At 40.8% G+C, this 25,256-nt stretch overlaps 1 protein-coding gene and 1 long non-coding RNA gene across 6 annotated transcripts in view; one reads left to right on the top strand and one right to left on the bottom strand.

Moving 5' to 3' along the window:
• The window catches only part of TULP3 (TUB like protein 3), a 66,076-nt gene that overhangs the window by 26,268 nt on the left and 14,552 nt on the right, over positions 1-25,256 (top strand). For 3 of the 4 annotated variants that reach the window (XM_044226692.1, XM_044226690.1, XM_044226689.1), the window contains exons 2-4: positions 8,999-9,050; positions 19,582-19,741; positions 20,462-20,638. In XM_044226692.1, coding sequence (XP_044082627.1) covers positions 9,018-9,050; positions 19,582-19,741; positions 20,462-20,638 — 370 coding nt within the window. In that variant the 5' untranslated portion in view covers positions 8,999-9,017. The remainder of the gene's footprint in view (positions 1-8,998; positions 9,051-19,581; positions 19,742-20,461; positions 20,639-25,256) is intronic. The other variant, XM_044226691.1, reaches the window with a different exon arrangement.
• The window catches only part of LOC122891199, a 32,219-nt gene continuing 24,148 nt past the window's right edge, over positions 17,186-25,256 (bottom strand). For both annotated transcript variants that reach the window (XR_006381256.1, XR_006381255.1), the window contains 2 exons: positions 20,012-20,212; positions 17,186-17,406 (listed from right to left, as the gene is read on the bottom strand). This is a non-coding gene — a long non-coding RNA (uncharacterized LOC122891199). The remainder of the gene's footprint in view (positions 17,407-20,011; positions 20,213-25,256) is intronic.

Below are 25,256 nucleotides of genomic sequence, written 5' to 3'. Positions count from 1 at the left end.
ATGAATTATGACGATGTAAGAATTAAAAAATGACATTGCTTTATGTAATTACTTGTCTTCAGTTATTCAACCTTTTCCCCTCCATCTTTACTGTAATATCACCTTTTTAATAATTCATTATCACACATAATACATGTATTTCTGATTGAGTTGGACCAGAGTTTCATAAATTTTTTTTTTATTTAAAAGATTTTATTTATTTATTTGGCAGAGAGAGATCACAAGCAGGCAGAGAGGCAGGCAGAGAGAGAGAGAAGGAAGCAGGCTCCCAGCTGAGCAGAGAGCCCGATGCGGGGCTCGATTCCAGGACCCTGGGATCATGACCTGAGCCGAAGGCAGCGGCTTAACCCACTGAGCCACCCAGGCGCCCCTCATAAATTGTTTTTATTGTAACTTCATGCAGGCAGCTAATGACTAAAGATTTACAGTTAGGAATTTCTCAAACTAAAATAAATGAATTGCCTTCCAAGTTGTCCCCTTTATCAATCCACATTGGCATTTATTGCATTTATTTAAATAAAATAGAGGAAGCCTTTCTTTCTCTCTTCTTAACTAATTCCTGAGACTAAAAAGTATCATTTGTGATGTTATGAAGCCATAATATAATCAGTAAAGGAAGTGCTCACTCAAGTTACTATGAGAAAAGCCATGAGCTGCTCACAGCCTTCAGTTATGCAAGTCTTAGCAGGCTGCATTCCTGGCAGGGATGGTGTTTACTCCCTCCAGTACCACAGAAGGAGGCTGTTTCGCTTCCTGTATCACTGGCCAAATTGCAGCTAAGTGCTGATTACAGCATCCTTATTATCTGGCTCCATGTAGGAGGCAGCAAGAAGCCTCCCCTGACTGGATAGCAGCAATTGATTTTTGTGTTAGAAAAATTTATTCCTTTTTTTTTTTTTTTTTGGCATGCTAAGAGAAATTGACAAGAATGTTAAAAATGTAGAGTAATCATAGACTCTAGTAGGTCATCAATACGTTATTAAATGCTTCATACTTGGGGCACCCTGCAGGGCTCAGTCAGTTAAGCATCTGCCTTCCACTCAGGTCATGATCCCAGAGTCCTGGGATGGAGCCCTGCATTGGGCTTCTTGCTCAGCAGGGAGCCTGCTTCTTCTCCCTCTACCTGCTGTTCCCCCTGCCTGTGCGTGTGCTCGCTCGCTCGCTCGCTCTCTCTGTCAGATAAATAAATAAAATCTTCAAAACAAAATGCTTCAAACTACTTGGCAACATGGTTTGTTGTGTACAACTCTAGACTAGCAATTCAGTGAATAATGTTTTAAAGTAAGCTCTAAGTGTCTTAGGCATTTGTCTTGGGTAAATTTCATTATTGTTCCATATCATCTCCTTAGAAATTCCACACATATTGTGTGTGCAAATTAGGCACTAGATTAAAGGGCATGTGGATTTTTTTAAATTTTTTTTTAAAGATTTTATTTATTTATTTGAGAGAGAGAGACAGTGAGAGAGAGCATGAGCGAGGAGAAGGTCAGAGAGCAAAGCAGACTCCCCATGGAGCTGGGAGCCCGATGTGGGACTCGATCCCGGGACTCCAGCATCACGCCCTGAGCCGAAGGCAGTCGTCCAACCAACTGAGCCACCCAGGCGTCCCGGGCATGTGGATTTTTAAGTGTGCTGTGAAATGCACATTACACAAAATGTCTGATTCCTTGTTTTTTTCCCTCTAATTTCTTATTTTGAAAAAAGTTTAATATGCTGAAATCTAGAAAGAAAAGAATATTGATAACCTATGCCCTTCACCTAGAGTCACTGCTTACTAATGTTATTTTTTAGTATGTCACTTTAAACAATCTTTTACATTAGATGTACAAAGAAGTTGTAAAAATGTAAGAGAATTCCTTGACCAAGTTTCCCCTGATGTTAATATCTTACATAATCATAGTAAGTTACCAAAACCAGGACGTTAATATTGATTCAGTACCATTAACTCATCCACCGGTCTTTTTGGGGTTTTGCCAGTTTTCTCACTAATGTCTCTTTATAGTTTGGTATCCAAATCCAGAATCCTGTAGTCTCCTTAATTGTCAGATCTCTTTAGTATTCTCCAACCTTCTCCAACCTGCGTTGTGTCTCAGTCTTTCTTTGTCTTTCCTGAACCTGAGGCTTTTTTAAAAAATCAAAGTATAGTTGACACACAGTCTTCCGTTAGTTTCAGGCATACAATATAGTGATTCAACAACTCTGTGCTCTGCTCACCAGAAGCATAGCTCCCGTCTGTCACCATACAAGGCTGTTTCAGTACCATTGACTCCATTCCCTATGCTGGACCTTTCATCACTTTGACTTACTCATCCCCTAACTGGAATCTGTAACTCCCACTCCCCTTCATCCCTTTTGATCTTCACCCTTTTGAAGAGTACTGGCCATTTATTTTGTTGGCAGGTTTCTCAGATTGGGTTCCTCTGCTCTTTGCTCTTGATTAAATTGAGGTTGTACATTTTTGGCAAGAACTACCAACATGATTCTGTGCCTTTCTTGCCACATCATATCAGGAGGAACATTGTGTTGTTCTGTCTTCTTACTGGTGATGTTAATCTTAATTCCTTAGGTAAGGTCCTGTCTTCCAGGTTTCTCCACTGTGACGTTTCTAATGTTTCCCATTGGAATCAGTAATTATCTTATGGGCAGATACTTTGAGACTATGCAGATATCCTGTTTCTCATCGTATTTTCACCCACTAATTTTAGCAGCCATTGATGATTCTTGCCTGTAGTAATTATTACTGTGGTGTTTGACTTTGGTGACTTTCTATTTCCATCATTCCTTTTATCTTTTTTAATTGGATTTTTTTTTCTGTAAGGAAGAGGTGTACCTTCTTCTTGGTTTATTCATTCATTCATTCATTTTATTTATCTGTATCATTATAGACTCATGGATACTCAGAGACTTGTGGCTCCCCTATCCATACTACCCAGTTCCTGTTCCCTCATTACTTCTACCTTATTCGCTCTCCTACAAGACCACAATACTATTATCACATGTGGGACACTTCACGTGAATATACTGATAATCCTGGTCTGATGTGCCATTCATAGTCAGATATCCCCAGTGCACCCACAGTAGTCTTCACTGTATGTTTTGATCTGTAATTCAAAGATTCTGTATTATATTTTCTTGCCAGAAATCTCTTAAATCTCCACCACTCTAACCTAGAGCTGTTTTTATTGTCTCTCTCGGTAAGGATGCTTTTGAAGAATCGTGAGAGTTGTCTTGCAGAATTTCCCTCCACTTCATTTGTTTCCTCTTGAATAGATTTAGAACAAACATTGATGGCAGGAATGTTGCATATATTATATTGTATGTATTCTTCTCAGTACATCATATCAGGTGTGTCAGTGTGTGAATGTGTCCCCTCATAGTTGCTGTATCCCTTCATTTGGTTAAGGTGATACCTGCCAGATTTCCTCATTGTAATGTTACCTTTTGCTCTTTGTAATTAATATAATCTGTGGGGAAGATACTTGAGATTGTGTTGACTACCCTGCTTCACTCAGTGGTAATAGAATCCAACAATGTTTCTTGCAAGAGTCAATTATTAATATGGTGGTTATAAAGTCATGATAGTCTGCTTCTATTATTCATTCTATATTTATTAGTTGGCATTATTCTGTAACAAAGATCTTTGTTATACCATTCATTTATTTAGAATTAGTTTAGACTCATGGACTTTTTTATATATAAAAAATTTTGTATATATAACTTTTTATTATATAAAGCTGTATAATAACAGCTTTATTAAAGGTAATTCATATACCATACGATACACCCCTTTAAAACAGACACACTTGGGTGCCTGGGTGGCTCAGTGGGTTAAAGCCTCTGCCTTCGACTCAGGTCATGATCTCAGAGTCCTGGGATCGAGCCCCACATTGGGCTCTCTCCTTAGCAGGGAGCCTCCTTCCTCCTCTTTCTCTCTGCCTGCCTCTCTGCCTACTTGTGATCTCTGTCAAATAAATAAAATCTAAAAAAAAAATAAAAGAGATACACCTCACTGGTTATTAATATATTCACTAAAGTGTGCAGCCATTACCACAGTTAACTTTAGGACATTTTCATCACTTTAAAAAGATATTCCATGCCCTTTAGCTATAATCCCCCAACTTTCATCCCCCCCAAGACTATAAGCAATCACTAATCTACATTCTGCCTTTATAAATTTGCCTGTTCTGGACATTTCAAAAAACCAAATCGTATAGGGGCACCTGGATGGCTCAGCTGGCTAAGCATCTGCCTTCAGCTCGGGTCATGATCCCAGAACCCATTTCCCTCCCTCTGCCTGCCCCTCCCCTTGCTCATTCTCTCATTCTCTCTCTCTCTCTCACTCTCTCTCTCTCTCTCTGTCAAATAAATAAAATCTTGAAAAAAAAATGGAATCATACAATATGTGTGGTCTTTTGTTGATTGGCTTCCGTCATGTAGCATAATGTTTTCCAGGTTCTCCCATGTTTCAGTAGCTACTCCTTTTTATGGCTGAATAATACCCCATTGTATAGATAAACCAGATTTTGTTTACCTGTTCATTAGTTGATGGACACTTGAGATGTTTCCACTTTTGGGCTCTTGTGAATATTGCTGCTATAAAAATTTGTATGCAAACAACAATGTAAATGTACTTAATACCACTGAACTAAAAAATGGTTAAAATGTAACATATTATGGTACCTGTTTTTACCACAATAAAAAATTGAAGAAAAAAATTTATGAAATGTCCGTGTGATAGACTATAATATAGCGGCTTAATATTATATTTCAAAAACCTAAAACATAAAAGATGCTTATGATATAATCTTAAGTTAAAATGGTACAAAAAGATGTTTGTTTCCTTGTTAGCAGGGATTGTATCTCAAGATGGTAGGATTATGAAGAGACTTTCATTTTCTTTATAAATTTTTTCAAAATATACAAAATGAGTATGCATTGTTTTTATAATCAATGAAGAAAAACACTAGCAAGAGAAAAAAATCATACAAAAAGGGTTTGGCACCAATCAATAACACATATATTATCTCAAAAATCCTTTCAATTAAAGAAATAATAGGGTGAATAGGTGAAGAACATTCACAGATACAAAATCCTGTTATAAAATAAGGCACGAGGATAAAAAGTATAGCAAAGGGAATATAGCCAGTAATATTGTAATAATGTTTTATGGTGATGGGTATGGTGACTATCCTTACTGTGGTGAGCCTTGCATTATATATGTTAAATATATATTATGCTACATATTATATATATGATGCTCCTATACATAATGGAGACTAGTAGTTCAAGAGAATGATATTCTTTGGGCATAATTATGTGCCACACTTGAATGTTGGGTCTGTTTTTCTAGCATGTATGTTTAGGACTTTCCTGTTTATGTCAAGTAAGTGGGAAATTTTCCATGAGAAAAATGGGAGGAAACATAGTAATTCCATTTCTTTTACTCTGTAGGGATTCTTTCTGTTTTGTGTTGATTTACTAACCAGGCTCGCTTAGGCTGGCTATTCAACAACTTTGTTTGAAAGAAAGGAGAGAGTACTAAAGGAGGAAATGCAAATTTAGTAAGATCATTTTCCAGGTTAGACTAGAAATTCTAGTTTAGATTAATATAAATATATAAAATATATTATTTCTGCTAAATTATAATTGAAAGGAAGAGCTCAAAGAAAGTGTAGCTTTGATGTATAGTAGGTATCTACCTGTTACAATGATGTAGCATCTTTTTAGTGCCTCTCTTGTTCAGGTCAGAACAAAACCTGTTTATTTAATTGTCTGTTCAGCTTGCCCAGGCTTGATGAAAGGAATTAAGTGGTGCCAAGATAGGCATTGAAGCTACACCTGGTTTCCTCAGTATTAGAGGCCTCAAGAGAAATGTTTGAGGACTTCAGTTGTGTGTCAGAATTTACCATGATTGAGGTTTTTAACATTGTGTGTGTGTGTGTGTGTGTATGGGCTAAGGCGGTGGGATAGGATGATTTCTTTTCCATGCCAGGGGATTTTGCAATTGTGATGTAGTATTGAGAGCAGAGTGAGGTAGAGGAAAAACAAAATTCATAGCAGTAACTGTTGAAAATACTAGTATATAAGTGCATTTTTATTCTACCTTACCCTGTATATTCCTGTATGTTCCTGTATATTCATATCTTTTCCTATACATATGTATATTATAATTTTTGTCCTGGTCATTTTCTTTAAAAAGAAAAAGGTTATTTTATTTTATATTTATTTTAGGAAGAGAGTACAGGGGGAGGGGCAAAGGGAGGGGGAGAGAGAATCTGCAGGAAGATTCCCCACTGAGTGCAGAGCCCTGATGCAGGCTAACAGGTTCTCACGACCCATGAGATCTTGACCTGAACCCAAACAAAGAGTCAGATGTTCAAGCAACTGAGTCACCCAGGCTCCCCATCTTAGTTGTTTTATGTAGAATTTTTTCAAATTTTTGCTGATATCCACTGAATACTAATAATATTCTAGCACTATATTCATAAAGCTAGGATTTTAAAATATGTGAATGAGGATTAAAAACACTAAGGAAAACAGGAACATATCTAGGAGAAAGGTTAGGAGCCCACAGAGTCAAGGCATGGTTATATCATATCTGTCATTTTTATTTGTTTATTTTTCCCTTTTATTTTTTTTTAAGTAGGTTACACACCCAGAGCAGAGCCCAATATAGGGCTCAAACTCATGACCCTGAGATCAAGACCTGAGCTGAGGGGTGCCTGGGTGGCTCAGATGGTTAAGTGTCTGCCTTTGGCTCAGGTCATCATCTTCAGGTCCTGGGATTGAGCCCCACATTGGGCTCTTGGCTCTCCCTCTTCCCCCCATTCATGCTCTCTCTCTCAAATGAATAAATAAAATCTAAAAAAAAAAAAAAAAAAAAAGACCAAGCTGAGCTCAAGAGTCTAATGCTTAACTGATTGAGCCACCCAGGCACCCCTGTTTGTCCGTCTGTTGAACTGGGAAAAGGAGATGATTTATTTTGAATACCTAGCTTTTTTTTTTAAGCATATAGTTTATAAGGAAATTAATAGAGGGGAACTGTCAGAGAACCAGAATGTCATCTGTATTTTTGTCTAAGGGGTTATTAAATCTGTTTACAGGTTAGTAGGCAGGAGGAGCCTTGGAGATAGTATGTATCTAAGTTGCTACACATTATGAAAATGCACCTTCTAAAAATATGTGAAGGGAGTGGTAAACCATTAAGCCACGGATAGACACTTTGGTATTTTTTACCTCAAATGCAGAAAAAGCCATGCTTCCTTTTGTAGCCATGGAATCTGTCTTCTTAAAAAGGACCTAGTGTTTATAGTTTTTCTGACAGTAAGCTCCCAGTAAAAATTTGTAATACAAATCATAGTTATTACAAATAATAATAATTGAGAAACATTTCTGCCTTGTTTCATACTTTACTCTTTCCAAGAATGCTGAGTCACAAAATAAAATCTTAAATTAGAAATTTTTCAAAAAATAGAACTAGCTTCTGAGAGAGTTTTTGAAAAGTTCAAAAGGATTTGGAGACAGTAATTTGATTCTATTTTTGTTGTCATTGTTTTCTTCCATCAAACAAATCTGTCTCCTGGTGGTATTAAGTCTTGTCTGTTCATCCATACTTAGAGGGTCTTGCGTGACTGGCATCATGTTTTATTAATGGGAAACTTGAAAAGTAAAGTATATGACTTTCCTAGATCTTAAGGGAATCAGTGAGCTGTAGTAAGATACTATACATAGTTGTTGGGGTAGGGGAGATTTTTACCCTGTCCATCTTGGTTCTGCCGGCTGATCTCATAATTAAATTGACATAATTTAACAGGATTAACAGGAAAAAAAATTTATTTTGTAGGTATGGAGCTCTTGTAGATGGGCCTAAGAAATAACCAAAGCGGGTGGTTTATGTACCTTTTAGAAACAGAAACAATAAATTTATGAAGAACTGACAAGACAAAGAAACTTAGTCTTGGGTACTAATGGGTCAGTGTACACTGACTTCTGGGCTTCGAATTCTCTCTCTCTGGTGATAAGGATGTTTCTTTACCTCCTGGTGCAGGGAGGGCACCTGTCACATGGGAAATTTATTTCCTTCTTTCAAGGGGACAGAGAGGAGGGTCAGAATGTGCTTGGGACTGGTTGTTTCTCAAGTAAACTTTCTTTCAGAATTATCAGTGTACCACTTTGACATATCTGGGAGCAGCTCTGAGCCCCATTGTAGTTCTCATTCTCTCTTTCCTAGAACTAGCTGCAAAAAAGGAGACAAATGTATTTCAATTTTATGTGGACTTTAAACTCTGGAAAGAGACCTGGATTACGGTCTCTTTCTGCTGTTTAACCTTATGCATGACCCTCCAAGTCTGTTTCTCCAGCTTCAAAGTGTGAAAAATAATAGTACCCAATCCAGAGGGTAGTTTTGAGGAATTAATAAAATAATGCATATAAGATACTTCACTGTGTCTGGCCTATAGTAAGTACTCAACATATGGTTTTAAAAAAAATTCCTGCATGCATGGGGGTCTGTGTCCTACATCCTTTTATTTATTTATTTATTTATTTATGGTTGTTTTTAAAGATCTATTTAATTATTTGGGAGGGGGTTGGGGTTGGGAGAGGTGGGGAGAGAATCTTGAGTAGGCCCCATGGCCAGTGTGGAGCCCACGTGGGGCTTGATTTCACCAACCTGAGATCATAACTGAGCTGAAATCATGACTTAACTGACTGAGCCACCCACGTGCCACACACATCTTTTTTTTTTTTAACTCTTTGGGTACTTCAGTCTCCTGAGGTCCTCTGTGGAGTAAGTGTGGCATTAAGGATGGCAAGTCCTCCTGCAGTCAGTGTGGGTAACATCTAGACATGATGCTGTCCCTAACGTAGAATCAGTTGGTTTCAAACAGCCCAAAGGAGTTGATACTTGGAAACGATGAAATTCACATAATCTTAACAGGATTTTCTCTTTACATGCTTCTTTTCTTTCTTTATTTTTTCTTTTTTTTTTTTTTAACAGTGCCTTTGAAGATGAGACCATGAAGCTTCGACAGCTGAAACTAGATAATCAGGTGAGTAAATCAGGAGTCTCCCTCCTGTTTTGAAACATGTGGCCAGTTGTACTGACTGTGATGCTGATAGTCTGGACTCTGAAGTCTTGGCAGGGTCCTGGAATGGGGGCAGGCAAGGAAAAGGCTTTGATGTTACTAAGTGGTGTCTGGAGGTGATATTTGCTAAACCAAGGCCCTGGGCTCTGGCAAGACCAAAGTGCTTCCAGGAGCACAGCCATAAAACTGGCCTTGGATTTCTAATCACTGAAAATTCCTTGGCACCTTTCCTAAGAATCAGAAGAATGTTAACATTGTATTTTATGTAGTAATGGTCCTGCTGCCTTGCATACCTCTCTGCACTGTAATTTCAGTTAAGTACAAGATTTTTTTTTTTATTCTAAAATACAGATCTGAACATGCTGCTAGGCTGCTTAGAGACCTCAAGTGTTGATAGCACAATTTTCTTCACAACACTGGTCCCAGTTTTCTGCTACACATTAATTCCGTTTTTCAGTGATTTGGTTTATGTTTGTTTCCTCCACTAGGCTAAGCTCCTTGAAAACAGGAGCCAAGTTTGTTTATAATAACCATTATATCAGAAGTTCCTAGCACAGGGCTGGGCGTGTACTAATCCTTCCCTAAGTATTTGAACGAAGGAAGAAATAAATGAACAGTTGTATGTCATTATTTGCTGTGATCGTCATTGTTGGTCAGCTTAGAACCTCTACATCTCTTGCTTGCTTATTTGCAGTTTCATGTGCATGTTACCTAATTCAGGACGTTCTACGGCTCGAGTCTGTCTACGTAGGATCAAAGTGTCTAGACCCTGTAGGTGCCTAAACATACCTCTAAAGTTTTGTCTTATTTATGCTAATGTTGGAATGACTAATGGGACTTGTAGTGTAATAAGTTGCTTTAAAGGTGGGAGAGAGGTGTGTGCCTGGCAGGCAGGGTCGTACAGGGACACCCCCTTAGGGCGAGGCCGTGGCAGGTTGGAATGCCATGCCCGCCCTGGGAAGGCTTTGGCGCTCGCGCTCATCTGTGGCCGCCCCCGCATGGCACCTTTGAAGTCTTCCATGATGATGGCGCTAATGTGGGGACTGTCACTGCGTTCCACTGCCACTCGTCACCAGCTGGTGGGGTTCAGCCTCCTCACCTGCGCCTAGAAGGGGAGTGTTGAGTACAGGTCTCCCCTGAGTGCAAGTCTGTGCCACCAGAGGACACCTCCGGCTTCTAGGTGGCTGTGATGGCCTCCATCGTCCTGCTCAGGTCCCTGGCCCGCTTCATGTGTTTGTGGAGAGGAGCAGCTGCTTAGGCGTGGCTCCAGCTGCCTAGCTCTGTTGACTGAAAGGTCTAAGTAACAGTACCAGAGGGCGCCTGGGTAGCTCAGTGGGTTAAGCCGCTGCCTTCGGCTCAGGTCATGATCTCGGGGTACTGGGATCGAGTCCCGCATCGGGCTCTCTGCTCAGCGGGGAGCCTGCTTCCCTCTCTCTCTCTCTGCCTGCCTCTCCGTCTACCTGTGATTTCTCTCTGTCAAATAAATAAATAAAATCTTTAAAAAAAAAAAAAAAAACCAGTACCAGAGGCCATGGCCAGTCTGGAGCCCTCTGGAGCCGCCCGGCTGGGCATATGACAATCACAGCTTCTCCCCCCCACCCACCTCTCTGCGAGGGACTCAGAGGAGTGGCCAGTATGGACAGAGACCTGTGAGCCCAGCCCTCTGGGCCCTAGCCGCCCCAGGCTCTGCCTGCATCCAGTGACACATACACGTAAGGCCTTGCCTGTCCCATGAGCCGCTGCAGAAATGCCCGCACAGTCCGGTGTGCAAAGCCCACTCTTCATGCCTGGAGGACCAGGAGTCCCCACCAGCCTGGCACCTGCATCTTGGTGTGTGAAGAAATCCACTTAGGGATCCCCAGGGTGCTTGGGCTCCAAAGGCTGGAGACCCTGGCATGGGTGACCTGTCCCAGGGGAGCCTGGCCATACTGCTTTTATAGACAGACTTCCTTGAAACCACTGCCGAGGGTAACGTAGCAGCTGTAGCCTCCCTCCTCCTGGCTTCCTTTAAAGAGACTGAGGGAGGGGCACTTGGGTAGCTCAGTTGGTTGAGCATCCAACTCTTGATTTCAGTTCAGGTCATGATCTCAGGGTTGCGAGATCGAGCCCCGCGTCAGGCTCCATGCTCAGCGGGGAGTCTGCTTGAGATTCTCTCTCTGCCTCTTCCCCTGCTGCACTGTCTCTCTAAAAATAAATAAAATAAATAAAATCTTTAAAAAGAGACTGAGGGACAATAAATAAAATAAATAAAATCTTTAAAAAGAGACTGAGGGACAGTTTTTCATAGCCTTGCAGGAAAATGGCAACAGTCTTCTTAGCAATTATAGGTCTCACTGTTCTCCACAGGATGGGCTGCCTGTAAGCAGAAAGCCATCTAGCGTTCCGCACACATTCTCTGTAAAGTTGTCAGCTGGAAGGTGTGAAGTAAACAATCCTTTCTAACACTGGAAAAAAATAAAGGTGGCTCAGATATTTGGTAATTTTTATTCTTTTTAATTAGCGTGCTACATGCGATATGTTTACGGTATATGTGTTGGGATTCTGTAGGCCTTTTTTGGCACAGATTTTTAAAACTTGTGTTTTTTTATGGGCAATAAAAGCATATGGTAAGGATTCCAATAATACTCGAAAGATATTTTATGAGAAGTCTCTCTTCCTCTTCTTGGCTTGTTCTTTACTGGAGACTCACTAACTCCCCCCCACCCCCTCACCCCCGCCAAGGTTTTATTTATTTATTTGTCAGAGAGAGAGAGAGCAAGTGAGCTAGAGAGAGAGCGAGCACAAGCAGGGGGAATGGCAGGCAGAGAGAGAAGCAGGCTTCCCACTGAGCATGGAACCCAGTGAGGGACTCAATCCCAGAACCCACCCAGGTGCTGCAGATTTTTTTTTTTTTTTTTGAGGGAAGGAGTATAGGGCAGAGGAAGAGGGAGAGAGAGAATCTTAAGCAGGCTCCAGGCTCCATGCCCAGTGCAGAGCCCGATGTGGGGCTCGATCCCATGACCCTGAGATTATGACCTATGTGGAAATCAGGAGCCAGACACTTAACTGACTGAGCCACCCAGGCACCCCCAGAGACTGTCACTAACATCTAATATACTCTTGCAGAGACAGTTAATGAATATACAGATATAAAATTTTATAGAAATTTTTTTTAATTAAAAAAATCTAGGGCACCTGGGTGGCTCAGTGGGTTAAAGCCTCTGCCTGCAGCTCAGGTCATGATCTCAGGGTCCTGGGATCGAGTCCCGCATCGGGCTCTCTGCTCTGCAGAGCAGAGAGCAGAGAGCCTGCTTCCTCCTCCTCTCTCTCTCTCTCTCTCTCTGCCTGCCTCTCTGCCTGCTTGTGATCTCTGTCTGTCAAATAAATAAATAAAATAAAATAATAAAAAAAAATTTAAAAATCTAGGGGGGCACCTGGGTGGCTCAGTGGGTTAAAGCCTCTGCCTTCGGCTCAGGTCATGATCCCGGGGTCCTGGGATCAAGCCCCGCATCGGGCTCTCAGCTCAGCAGGGAGCCTGCTTCCTCCTCTCTCTCTGTGCCTGCCTCTCTGCCTACTTGTGATCTCTGTCTGTCAAATAAATAAATAAAATAAAATCTTTAAAAAAAAAAATCTGGGGACCTGTTGTGTAAATGCGGGTATTAAATAGCCTGTGAGAATACTGTGAGGGTCTGAAGCACTGTCTCTGCCTTGAGAAGGAGGTTGCTCAGCAGGGGATAACGAAATTTCCACAAACACAAACTGAGCATTCAAATGGCCTGGAAAAAAGGCAGCACTACAGGATGAAGGAAAGGTTGGGCTGGGAACCGGAAGACTCTGGTTCCCGTTCTAACTCTGCCATTAATTAGCTGGGTGATTTTAGGTAAGATTCTTAAACTCTGTGGGTCCCAGTATTTCATGTGTAAAGTGAGGTCAGATAACAGAAAGTGAGGATCTGAGAGTATGGACATTAGACCTGAGATGAGGTACACTGAGGAAGGCTGGGTTGCTGCTCAGTCTGGGCCTCAGAGGCCCGTAGGATCTTGGTGGAAGTCTGTCTCTCAGTCCAGAACATGCCACCCTACCCAAGACCATGCACTCCATATCCATGACTGGCTTAATCTAGCAGTGATTGTCAGGCGAGGTGGGAGAGGCTAGGGAACTTTACTCTCCCCACCTCTGCCTGAAGTATACAGTAGATTAACCTCGTAGGAATCCTGTTTTGGGAATGTCCCCAAGTTGAGAGTCATTGGTCATGAACTTTGTAGGCTGAGAAGTGGTTTGCTAAAAGCAGCCAAAGTTCATAAGTCTCACAAGGATTGGTTCATACTAACCAATATCATAAGTGATGAATCTAAACCTGGGGATTAATTTACTAATTTCTAATGAACCAGAATCAGCTGATCACCACAATCCTATCATATAAGTGTGTGGGAAGTTTACAATTAGAAAAGAGGTGTGATGACTTTGAAATCCGAGTGAGTGCAGTTTGTAAAATGATATTTATGGCAAATATCATTGTGTGATCATATAATTAATTCATCGCTACTAAAGGGATACACCTGGCAACAAATGAGATCGGTGACTGTCTGGTTAGGCCACTCCCTGCCTTGGGTGGCCCTAGACACACAAGGTAACTCTTGCTCTAGGTTTTATCTTACCTTATTTCCACACAGACATTTCCCTTCTCTTAACTCACTCATTGTCCAGGTTTCAGTAGTACTGAATAGGTTAGTTTCTTTCTTATCTGTCTTTTTTTCCCCTGAGACTATAATCTTAGGATTTAATATTTTAAAAATCCTAGATTTACAGATAATTTACATAGGACTACATTTGTCCTGTGTTTTTGTTCTAGGTTTTTGAACAGCTTTACTGAGCTCTAATTCACTGACTGTAAATATACACCCAGTTAAAGTGCACAAATGATTTTGAGACCTTGTATCAAATGGAACCATATGCCACGTGGTCGTTGGTGTCCAGTTTCTTGACTTAGGAAGAGGTTCGTCCATGTTGTTGCCTCTGTCAGTACTTCCGGTCTTCTTATTGTTGAGTGATATTCCCCGTCGTGGCTACACCACATGTTGTTTATCCATTCATCAGTTGACCGACACTGGGGTTGTTTTCACCCTTCGGCTACTGCTGGTAGTGCTGCTCTGAGCATTCATGTACAAGCTTCTCTGCGGACATGCTTTCATTTCTCTTGGCTGGTATATCTAAGTATAGGTACCCCAAAGCCGACCTAATATACCTCGGGTCATAGGAGCAGAGTTCCTGGGTCGTCTGGTAACATCTTAAGGAGCTGCCAGACTGTTTTCCAATGTCCCTGAACCATTGTACACATTCCCACCAGCCATGTCCTTGGCCTTGTTTCTATACATCATTGTCAACACTTACTATTATTGTCTGTCTTTGACTGTCGCTATTTTAGTGGGTACAAAGTGGTATCTGACTGTGATCTTGATTTGCATTTCCCTGATGACTAATGATATGGAGCTTTAAAATGTGCTTAGTGGCTCTTTGTATGTTCTCTTTGGAGGCATGGAGAAATGGAGAAAACCCATTTTTAGATTGGGTTATTGTCTTTTCATTGTTCAGCTGTAAGAGTTCTTTATATAGTCTAGACCCAGTCTCCTTATCAGAAATATTATTTGTAGGGGTGCCTGGGTGGCTCAGTCGTTAAGTGTCTGCCTTCGGCTTGGGTCATGATCCCAGGGTCCTGGGATCCAGCCTGGCATTGGGTTCTTTGCTCTGCAGGAAGCCTGCTTCCTCCCTTCCCACTCCCCTGCTCTTGTTCCTTCTCTCACTGTCTCTCTCTGTGTCAAATAAAAAATATATATATATATATATTATTTGTAAATATTTTCTTCAATTCTGTGGGTTGTCTTTTTACTTTCTTGATGGTACCATTTTCAACATAGAGTTTTAATAATTTTTTTTTTTTGTCTCTTGCACTTTCGGTATCATATCTAAGAAATCATTGCTTCCCAAGGTTATAAAGACTTGCTTCTGTGTCATCTAAGAGTCTTTTGATTCTTCTAAGAGTCTTCCACTTCCTATGAGTTCTTTCGAGTTAACTTTTATATATAGTGTGAGGTTCCAACTTCAGTCTTCTGTGTGTGGATATCCAGTTGTCCCCGCACCATTTATTGAGAAGATTCTCTCACTGCATATATTTTGCTTTTGTTTTTACTAGCTTCGTTAGGGTACTCGTTTTTTCGGGGCACTTGGTCACCTTAGCTGGCTACAGGTCGTGAAGATTTTTAGACTCCTCCGGTGATGGGCCTTAGACCCAAATGCCCATTAGGTGGAGAACCTTTGTGCCATCTGGTGGACAATGGATTAAAATACAACATACTCCTTTGGGGTCAGGTTGCCCATCTATTTGTACCTAATTTGTACCTATTTGTACCATCTATTTGTACTGTATTCTAAGAGAGGTTGTCGTTGGTGTGTTGAATTGATATTTTAAAAAGCGTGATTTAAAAATTTTAGCCTCGTCGCCTTATGATCTCACTTTGTGTGCCAGAAAGATTTGGTGTTTTTAGCCAAACTCTTAGATTGCTGGCAGCCACTCTGATCTTGCTGGTTCTACCTTGTGGTCAGCCAGGTCTATCCCACGAGCGTCAGACTGTAACCTACCCATTGGCTCTAGGGAGTCTTTCTGGAAAATTGAGAAATCAGTGATGTCAGGCTCTCATGAATTTGAGGCTTGCCTGTGCTTTATTATTTTATAAAACGAAGCTCTTTGTGGGAATCCCTGCCCCCCCTATCTAATCTCCTTTATTTCCTCACTTATTTTGGAATTAGCATTCAGTATTTTGCTCCCAGGGAATGATAATAGGATTTACCACCACATTCTGGAGAAGATGGATTCTTTGAGTTACTGTTCAGTTTCCGAGGGAATTGGGAAATTTAAAGGCTTATGTGCCACTTAAAAACAGCCCCGAAAGCAACATATTTCGATTGCATTTAGGGCATCAAACAGTCACCTGTGGCTCTCTTCCTGACAGCCGTCCTTCCTTTAACGTTGTTTATGCAGCCTCACTGACAGCTTTTTTAGGGAAGGTAAAATGTGAATGAAAGTGAATTGACATGGTTGCATCTTAGCTCAATTAACACCTCCCTCCTCCCTCATTCAAACTATGTGAGAAAATGCTGAATCAGGGGACACGGTTCACCACGATGGCAATTTGGTAGTTACTTTATTTTTTTTTCATGTTTACAAACTTGGACAACAGCAGGATATATTTAGTGCTGTAATGCAGCCCTCTAGCCCTGGGCTTCACAACTCAGATCTGTGGTTGGTTGGTGGTTGTTTTCCCTCAAACTGTTGACCTAAATGAGTCTGATCAGTGTTGATGTTGATAGAGAAAGGCTTTGCCAGATGCAGTCACAGGATCACTGTGGCTGAGAGTCTGTCTAGTCTGCCCTTTGCAGGTCTAAAAACTTGGTTTTGTCAGTGAACCCAAGTGTAACCAGGTCCTCGCACAAACTCACGCTAGTCAAATTCACAATGATCAGTTATGAAACCAGACACTAATTTATTAATTTACAATGAGAACTCCAGCTTTTCCAGAATACATCCATCTCTGCTGGTCATGGTTCTCTGTTCCCGGAAATAGGATACCTAAGAAGTTAATTGACAATTAGAAGGCTGATTAATAAGCAGGGAACCTGAGGAAATGAAATTATCCTGAGGGATATTTCATCAAGGCCACAAAGAAGTCTTATATAGTTTCCTGTCCACAAAGAGAATAAGCTCTCCCAGTAAATAGAATTGTCTTCTAGATTCAGCATTTATGTTTTTGGACAGGTTGGATAAACTCTGCCAAATTCTTGTTCTTTGGCTTCCCTTTTCTGGACTAAAACCCCTTCCCCTCCCTCCCCTCCCCTCCCCTCCCCTCCCTTTTTTCTTTTCTTTCTTTCTTAGATGGAGGGAGGGAGTATGAGTGGGGAGAGGGGCAGAAGGAGAGAGAATCTTAAGCAGACATCCCCCCCCAACCCCGGCTGAATGTGAAGCCTGACACTGGCCTCCATCTCATGACCTTGAGATCGTGGCCTGAGCTGAAATCAAGAGGTGGGCACTTAACTGTGGCACCCAGGCGATCCAGATGTCCCCTTGTTCACAGAACATTGTTCTTTATATACGTTAAAAAAATGGGTTAGCTGTGGCCTGTGTTTTTGCTTCTTCATTTGTTGCCGGTTATGAGACTGTCGGAGGCTAGGTAACTGGCCACACTGAGCAGATGTGGTTCTCATGTCTCCTTGTTTCGTATTTCCCATCTCTTCAGCATATCCCCTATGCAAAACTTCACAGTTGCTAGAAGAACCGTATCAGCAAGCTCTGTGGGGAGAAGCTCATTGTAACCAAATATGTATTTTGTGTTCCATCTATATGTTAAGGTCCATCTATTCATATTAATTCACGAGTTTCAAAATAATCTCAGAAACTTCAATTACTGGGGCACCTGGGTGGCTGGCTTAGGCTCTGGTCATGATCCAAGGGTCCTGGGATCAAGCCCCACATCAGGCTACCCACTCTGCGGAGAAGCCTACTTCTCCCTTTCCCATACCCCCCACTTGTGTTCCCTCTCTCACTGTGTCTCTGTCAAATAAATAAAATCTTAAAAAAAAAAAAAGAAAGAAACCTCAATTATTCCTTCCCAGATCGCTCTAACCTTTATTCTTTCTTTCCCTTCCTTCCTTCCTTTCTCCCTCCCTCCCTCTTTCCCTTTCTTTCGTTTTTAGATTTTATTTATTTATTTGACAGAGAGAGAGAGAGAGAGACAGCAAGACAGGGAACACCAGCAGGGGGAGTGGGAGAGGGAGAAGCAGGCTTCTCGTTGAGCAAGGAGCCTGATATGGGGCTGGATCCCAGGACTCTGAGCGGAAGTCAGATGCCTAACGACCGAACCACCCAGGTGCCCCCACCTGTATTCTTTCTTGACAGGATAGTCCATTTGGGCACATTATTAGCTTCCTAGTCTTTTTTCTTATTCACAAGGCTGGGCAAAGAATAGTTCTGTTTCTTCTATGTCCTCTGAATTTATCCACAAGCTTTCACCAGTCCCATTGTGGAAATATGTATTTTCTTTCCTACTGATAGTCTTACCCCGTGTAGGGACTCTTCTTTCTAGTAGCACGTTTTAAAAGCCGTATCAATGAAAAAAAGTAAATAGTTTTTTCCTAAGGAACAATAAATAGGTTATAATATTTTTGGTTTGGAATCATGGCTTAATTTTTTAGCTTGGGGCTTGGCATTTTCCTATTCTGAAATATCCCAGATCCATAATTAATTTCCAGGTATTATAAGCTCTTATTTGCCAAAGCATAAAAATAATATTTGTGCTTGTACCTTCCTTTTCATCTTGCTGGATTTTTTTTTTCATAGTCTCTCATGCTTTTTTTCCTGACTTTCTTTGATACCATATTCTTGATGTCACTTTTAGCCACAGTGCTGATTACTTTCTATTTGGAATGTTCCAACTGTAATTTTTTTCCCCTTTTTATGCTTGGCCCAGATTTGTTAGATTTCTAATTATGTAAAAATGAGCAAGAAAACAAAACTTACTGCTCTCTAGCTGATTAAAATAGGAAAATAATTTGAGATTTAGAGGATAATACATTTTATTTTTTTCTTTCAATTATAAAAGTAAGAAAGTTTATGGGGCACCTGGGTGGCTCAGTGGGTTAAAGCCTCTGCCTTCGGCTCAGGTCATGATCCCAGAGTCCTGGGATCGAGCCCCACATGGGGCTCTCTGCTCAGCGGGGAGCCTGCTTCCTCCTCTCTGTCTCTGCCTGCCTCTCCGCCTACTTGTGATCTCTGTCTGTCAAATACATAAATAGATAAATCTTAAAAAAAAAATAAGAAAGTTTAGAAAAAACATAGAAAACTAGAAAAAGGAGAAAAATCCATATTCTGCCACCCAAAGTAATCACCATTCATGTATTTCTTCATCTTTTCCCTTATGCATAACTGTTTATGTATTTTAAGCTTGTGACCATGCTTGGATAATTATATAATTACTGTGAATATTTTATTTTATTTTTAAGATTTTATTTATTTGAGAGAGAGAATGAGAAAGAGAGAGCATGGGAGCGGGAGAGTCAAAGGGAGCAGCAGACTCCCCACTGAGCAGGGAGCCCTATGTGGGACTCAGTCCTGGGTCTCCAGGATCATGACCCGAGCTGAAGGCAGTTGCTTAACCAACTGAGCCACTCAGGCACCGTACTATAAATGTTTTAAGTAAACTTGGATCGTGGGCTCAGCTTGGCTAAATGCAAAAATGCATTTGTATCATTTAAAATAGACCTTTAAAGGTGTTTGGTAAATATTTATTAAATGAAATGAGTGAATTTTGTCCCTTTCTGTGCCTCAATTTTCTCATGTCTCAAGCAGGATAAATTAGTTTACAAGAGGTTTGTGAGAATTAGTCAAAAACAATAAATATTCAAAGCAGCTAGGTCTTGTTGTAACTCTCCTAGCTATAGTATTACTTTTTTTTTTTTTTTTTCCTAGAGAGCACTGCTAGAGAAGAAGCAGAGAAAAAAGCGCCTTGAGCCACTCATGGTACAGCCAAATCCAGAAGCAAGGCTTCGTCGATCAAAGCCAAGAGGTAGCGAGGAGCAAACTCCTTTGGTGGAACCTCATACCCCACAGAACGATGTCATCTTACATGGTGTGTGTTAGGCAGCATCTCTTCCCACTAGGGCACAGTTTTCATAAAGCTAGGAGAAGGCACAAAGATTCTCAGGTGGACCAAAGGGACAATATTAGCACCATTACTAGGTACCTTCAAAAATTTTCATAATCACATTCTGGGTCTTAGAGTGAAAATAAAAGCAGTGGTTTAATTAGTGGAAGATACCCTGATGTTTGTACTTATCCTAGAGCTATTGTTTTCATTGCCAAATGGTTTAGTCCAGAATGGTCTGTTTGAGGAACTTACGGTCTTGAATGTCATGTCATGTCATGGCAGAAGTTAGCCATGACGCCAGGAGTAGTAGAGAGCACCCAGTCTTCCAATAACTAGGACTCAACGGACCGCGTGCAGTGGTAAGCTGTTGACTTGGACAGGATCTGAACTTTGGCAGACCTACTTTGTTTTCACGGTCTTAGTCTTTAGTAAAAGGCGAAAGATTTATGCGATCTGAAGAGAAACCAGAGTAGTCTTTAGTTTCTAAAGCATGACATCAGGTACATTTTATTTAGTAACAGTCAGAACATGTTAATAAAATGACCACCAGTCTGAGTTATTTTATTAACAAACATCCACATGGATATTAAGGAAAGAGAAGTGAAATGCTTGGATGGTTCTTAATTCTGATCACATACACCAGAACAACCCACCAAATAACAGAAAATACTTTCCTCTTTTCTCTTCTCTTTTGGACCCTAGGCATTGATGGTCCAGCTGCCTTCTTGAAGCCAGATGCTCAAGATTTGGAAACCAAACTTCACGTTCTCTCAGTAGGCTCCTCTGCCACAGAAGAAGATACTGAAGAAAGTGTTGATGGAGAAAGCACTTTGGAGACTGTGTCTAAGCCAGATCTCCAGGAGATTCTCCAAAAACATGGTAAGGATTGGTAACGAAGGTAAGGCAGTTAATCATCTTAGCCACGTATAATCTCTTCCTTTCCTTGCTTTCATCGTCGGTTCAATCTAGATGGTGGTGGTTCAAAATTGCTTGGAATGTGGCTTATGGCTTTACAGAGGTGACAATATTAGACATCTTTGACATCTGAGAATTGATTATTGTCAACCACAATAATATTTACCCTCTTGCCTGAGAAAAACAAGATAATTACATATAAATTATCAGCAGCATTAGCTACTACATGTGACTATTTCTTTTTGACATCTTATTTTTAGTTCCCACTCCCTTCTTTTGACAAAGTTGCCACTCAACACCCCTACTCGGCCTCCATGTCACAGATTTATTGATCTAGTGATGGCTGACAAGGAATACAAATGGGATCAAAATATACTTAAGTTAATACTTTCCTCACTAGCGCCTACTTTCTGCCAGTTGGAGTTAACACTTCCACAAATATTCCTGTACACCCTAGAGAGCTCTTGTAGTTTTCTTTCCTTCTTAGAAAAATGATTTTCTATGGGAAGAAATTAAGTGTCCCCTTTTCAGGTGAGAAGACAGAAACCCGGTCATGAGTAAGTATTTATTGTGTGCCTCCTTAGTCATAGGTAGGCATTATAGGCCTGGGATGTGTGAATCAGGAGGTTCTACCACAGAATGGTAGACCAGATGTACATTCAAACACAGTCACATATTCATTCATTTAGAAAATATGTGTTGATTATATACTAAATACTGGACATTGTTATAGGCACATAGGCTACAACAGTACACAAGGGGTCCTGCCCTCCTGAAGTGTTTATTCTAATTGAGCCATCATGTACTTAAATAGCCAAGAGAGCATTGAGAGGGGTACCAACCCAGAGCTGAAGGTTTGGAAAGCTTTCCAGGGAGAGTGATGTCTAAGCTACAGCCTGATGCAGGAGATAGAGCTGGCCAGTCCAGAATGGCTGGCCAGCACAGTATGAGCAGATAAGGTGGGAAGAGGGACTAGCGAGGTGAGCCTGGAGGGGTGAGTGGGCTCTGATTATATAGGCCAGTATAGGCCATATTAGGAACTTGGACTTTATTTGAAAAATAACTAAAACCTATCAGGGAATTTGATATGAGGAATATTATCACCCAATTTGGGCTTAATGGGAAAACTAAGAAGAATTACGCTGCACCATAAGGAATTAATTGAAGGTGGGGGCGAGGCAAGTGTAGAAGCAGGAAGACTTATGGAGGAGATGGTTTGGCTGGTGGCCTGACCTGGAGTTATAATGTAGTATATGCAAGAGTAAAAACCAGGGAGAAATAGAATTACATTGCTGGGGCAATGAGAAGGGACAAGAAAGGCATCAAAAGAGAGTAATTAAGCTGAGCCAGGATGGATGTGTGGCCTCCTGTTTACTGGAACATCTGTCAAAGCAGCTGCAGACTGACATTTTGAATGTCTCTTGTATGTCAGGCACTTTCCATACATTATCTCAATTAATTTAAAATTTATAGAGGCACTAGGCTGGCTCAGTTGGAAGAGCGTTTGACTCTTGATCTTGGGATCATGAATTCAAGCCCCACATTGGATACAGAGACTACTAAAAAAATAAACTTAGTTATTTATAACAGTACTTTGCAGCATTTGTACATGTTAGTCTCTCCATTTACATGTAAGAAAATTGTATATATTACATTTTTAATTATACATAGCCTCTCAGACAGGCTAGATAATTTGTCCATGGTCACATTGCTGGTAAGGTGACACACTTCAGTGGAAGAAAGAACATGTGCAAAGGTATTGGGTATAAAATCATGATATGTTATGAAAACCAGAACAGATGGCAGGAGCACAGGGTGTGGCAGCAGCCATGGTAAAGGGGGTCAGAACATAGCTCTGAAACCCGGGTTCTTGCTGGGTTCTGAATCTCAACTCTGCCTCATCTGGCTGGGAAAGGGGGAGTACAGCTTTCCTTTCCTCTGCCTCTGTTTCCCTGTCTATAATAGGAATGTGATTGTGGCATTTCCCTATTATTTTACTACCACTATTGTTATGACAAAAGAAAGTGATTGATGTGGAGGAGTCAGAGCAAAGACAACCTTCATTTAATCAGAAGCTAAATTATCCCAAGTCATCTAGCTATGTAGTGGCAAACCGAGATTTTCTGATTCTTAGTCTAGTTCTTTATCCCTTACTGTAGATACCGAGTTCTCCCCTTCCACACTGCCCTATGAAGTGATGGCTATGGTTGGTTTTTTTTTTTTTCCTGAGGACTGGCCTTTCTGAGAAACCAGGTGGTTTAATGCCTTTTTACATCCCAACAAGTTGCATCTTGACCATAAAACCCATTAAGCACTTTTTAAAAAAAAAGATTTTATTTTCTTGGAGAGAGACAGAGAGAAAGAGAGAACGTGAGTAAACATGAGCAGGGGGAAGTCTAGAGGGAGAGGCATACTCCCCACTGAGCAGGGAGCCTGATGCAGGACTCGATCCCAGGATCCTGGGATCATGACCTGAGCTGAAGGCAGGCACTTAACTGAGGCACCCCATTAAGCACTTTCTTGACTAAGATCTAGGATGTGTCAGTTTGGCAGATTATATCCCTTTAGTAGGTCCAGTTTGTTTTTTCTACAAGTTTGGGAGAAATCTTTGAACTCCATTGTAAAACATATATTCATATAAGCTGAATTTTTGGCATAAAAGTGGCATTTGCAAAGATAGTACCAAGTGAAAATATCCATGATTGTGAGGTTTTATGCTTTTTTGCTACAAAAGAAAAAAAGATTAACATTTTAGAAAACAAAGAAAATACGTCCTTCACAAACCAAAGAATTTTTTAAATAGTAGCTTTATAGGCGTATAATCAACATACCATACTATTCACCCATTTAAAGTGAACAGTGATTATAGGAGGGGAAGATGGCAACAGAGTAGGAAGACCTTGGGTTCACCTCACCCCACGAATACAACTAGATAACTATCAAATCATCCTCAATACCCCAGAAGCTGATCTGAGGACTGGCAGAACATATTCCACAACTAAAGGTAGAGAAAAGGCCATAACTGAAGAAGGTAGAAATGTGGAGACATGGTTTGGGAGTTCCTCATGGCTGCTGTGGTGAGGAGGGAGCTGCATTCATGGAGAAGGGCAAGAGACAGATTAAAACATAGGGAAGTGCAGGGGTAAACAAATCCCCATAGCAGTTGGTTTGGAAAGCAAAAGGTGCTGAATTTCATGAGTTCCTGCAACCAGTAAGGCTTAAAGCCTGGAGTTCTAAAGGTCAGTGGGCTTGGTTCAGGGAGAGCCTGGAGGGCACTGTGCTGCTCTTGGAGGAAAGGCGGGCAAACAACCCATGGACATACAGAGTGGAAACAGCAATCTCAAGAGTGCCAGAGCACACAACGAGGAAGTTATTTGTTCATCTTCGAGCATTTCCCAGAGAGACAGTGTTGGTGGAGACACCCCTTCAGGAGATACTGGCAGGCACCATTTCCCTCCTCTGCCCCTTAGTATAAGCACACAGCCACCTGTGGGAACCAGTGCAGCACTGACACTTGCTACCTAACTTGCTTACACCAAGCCCTGCCTACCCTCACTGGGTGGGCCTACTCCTCCCCAGTCATGCATGCCTAGTCCCTTTGGAGGCTGCTGCCCTCCTCCAGATGACCAGGGCAATACTTATATCAGACAAAATAGACTTTAAAACATATATTGTTAACAAGAGACAAAGAAGGACACATAAAGGGGACAATCCAACAAGATGATATAACAATTCTAAATATTTATGCTCCCCACCTGGGAGCACCCAAATACATAAAAACGTTAAAAGCAAACATAAAAGAACTAATTGAAAATAATACAATAATGGTAGGGAACTTTAACACCCTACTACATCAATGGACAGATCATCCAAACACAAAATCAAGAAGGAAGCAGTGGCTTTGAATGAGACCGTGGACCAGATAAAATTCAGAATATTCTGTCCTAAAACAGCAGAATACACATTCTTTTCAAATGCACATGGAACATTCTCCAGACTAGATCATATATGAGGCCACAAAACAAGCCTCAATAAATTCATAAAAATCAAAGTCATACTGTGCATCTTTTCTGACCACAACACTATGAAACTAGAAGTCAGCCACAAGAAAAAAAATCTCTGGGTTTTTTTCCTCTGGAAAAGACCATGCATACATGGAAGTTAAATAACATGTTTCTAAATAATGAATGGATCAACCAGGAAATGTAAGAAGAGATTAAAAAGTGCATGGAAATAAAATGGAAAAGAAAACACAGTGTTCAAAACCTTTGGGATACAGCCAAAGCTATTCTAAGTGGCAAGTTTATAGCAATAGCCTACTTCAAGAAGCAAGAAAAACCTCAAATACACAACCTGACCTTATACCTAAAGAAGCTAGAAAAAGAATAGCCATATAAAACCCCTAAAACTAGCAGGAGGAAGGAAATAATAAAGATGAGAGCAGAAATAAATGATAAAGGAACTAGAAAAAACAATAGAAGAGCTCAATGAAACCAGGAGCTGGTTCTTTGAAAAAAAAAAAAAAAATCAATAAAATTGATGAACCTGTAGCCAGACTTGTCGAGAAAAAAAGAAAAAGGGT

This window comes from Neovison vison, chromosome 12, assembly GCF_020171115.1.
Source record: "Neovison vison isolate M4711 chromosome 12, ASM_NN_V1, whole genome shotgun sequence".
In the NCBI taxonomy this organism is placed as follows: Eukaryota; Metazoa; Chordata; class Mammalia; order Carnivora; family Mustelidae; genus Neogale; species Neogale vison.
This window is presented reverse-complemented; position numbering and strand designations above follow the sequence as displayed.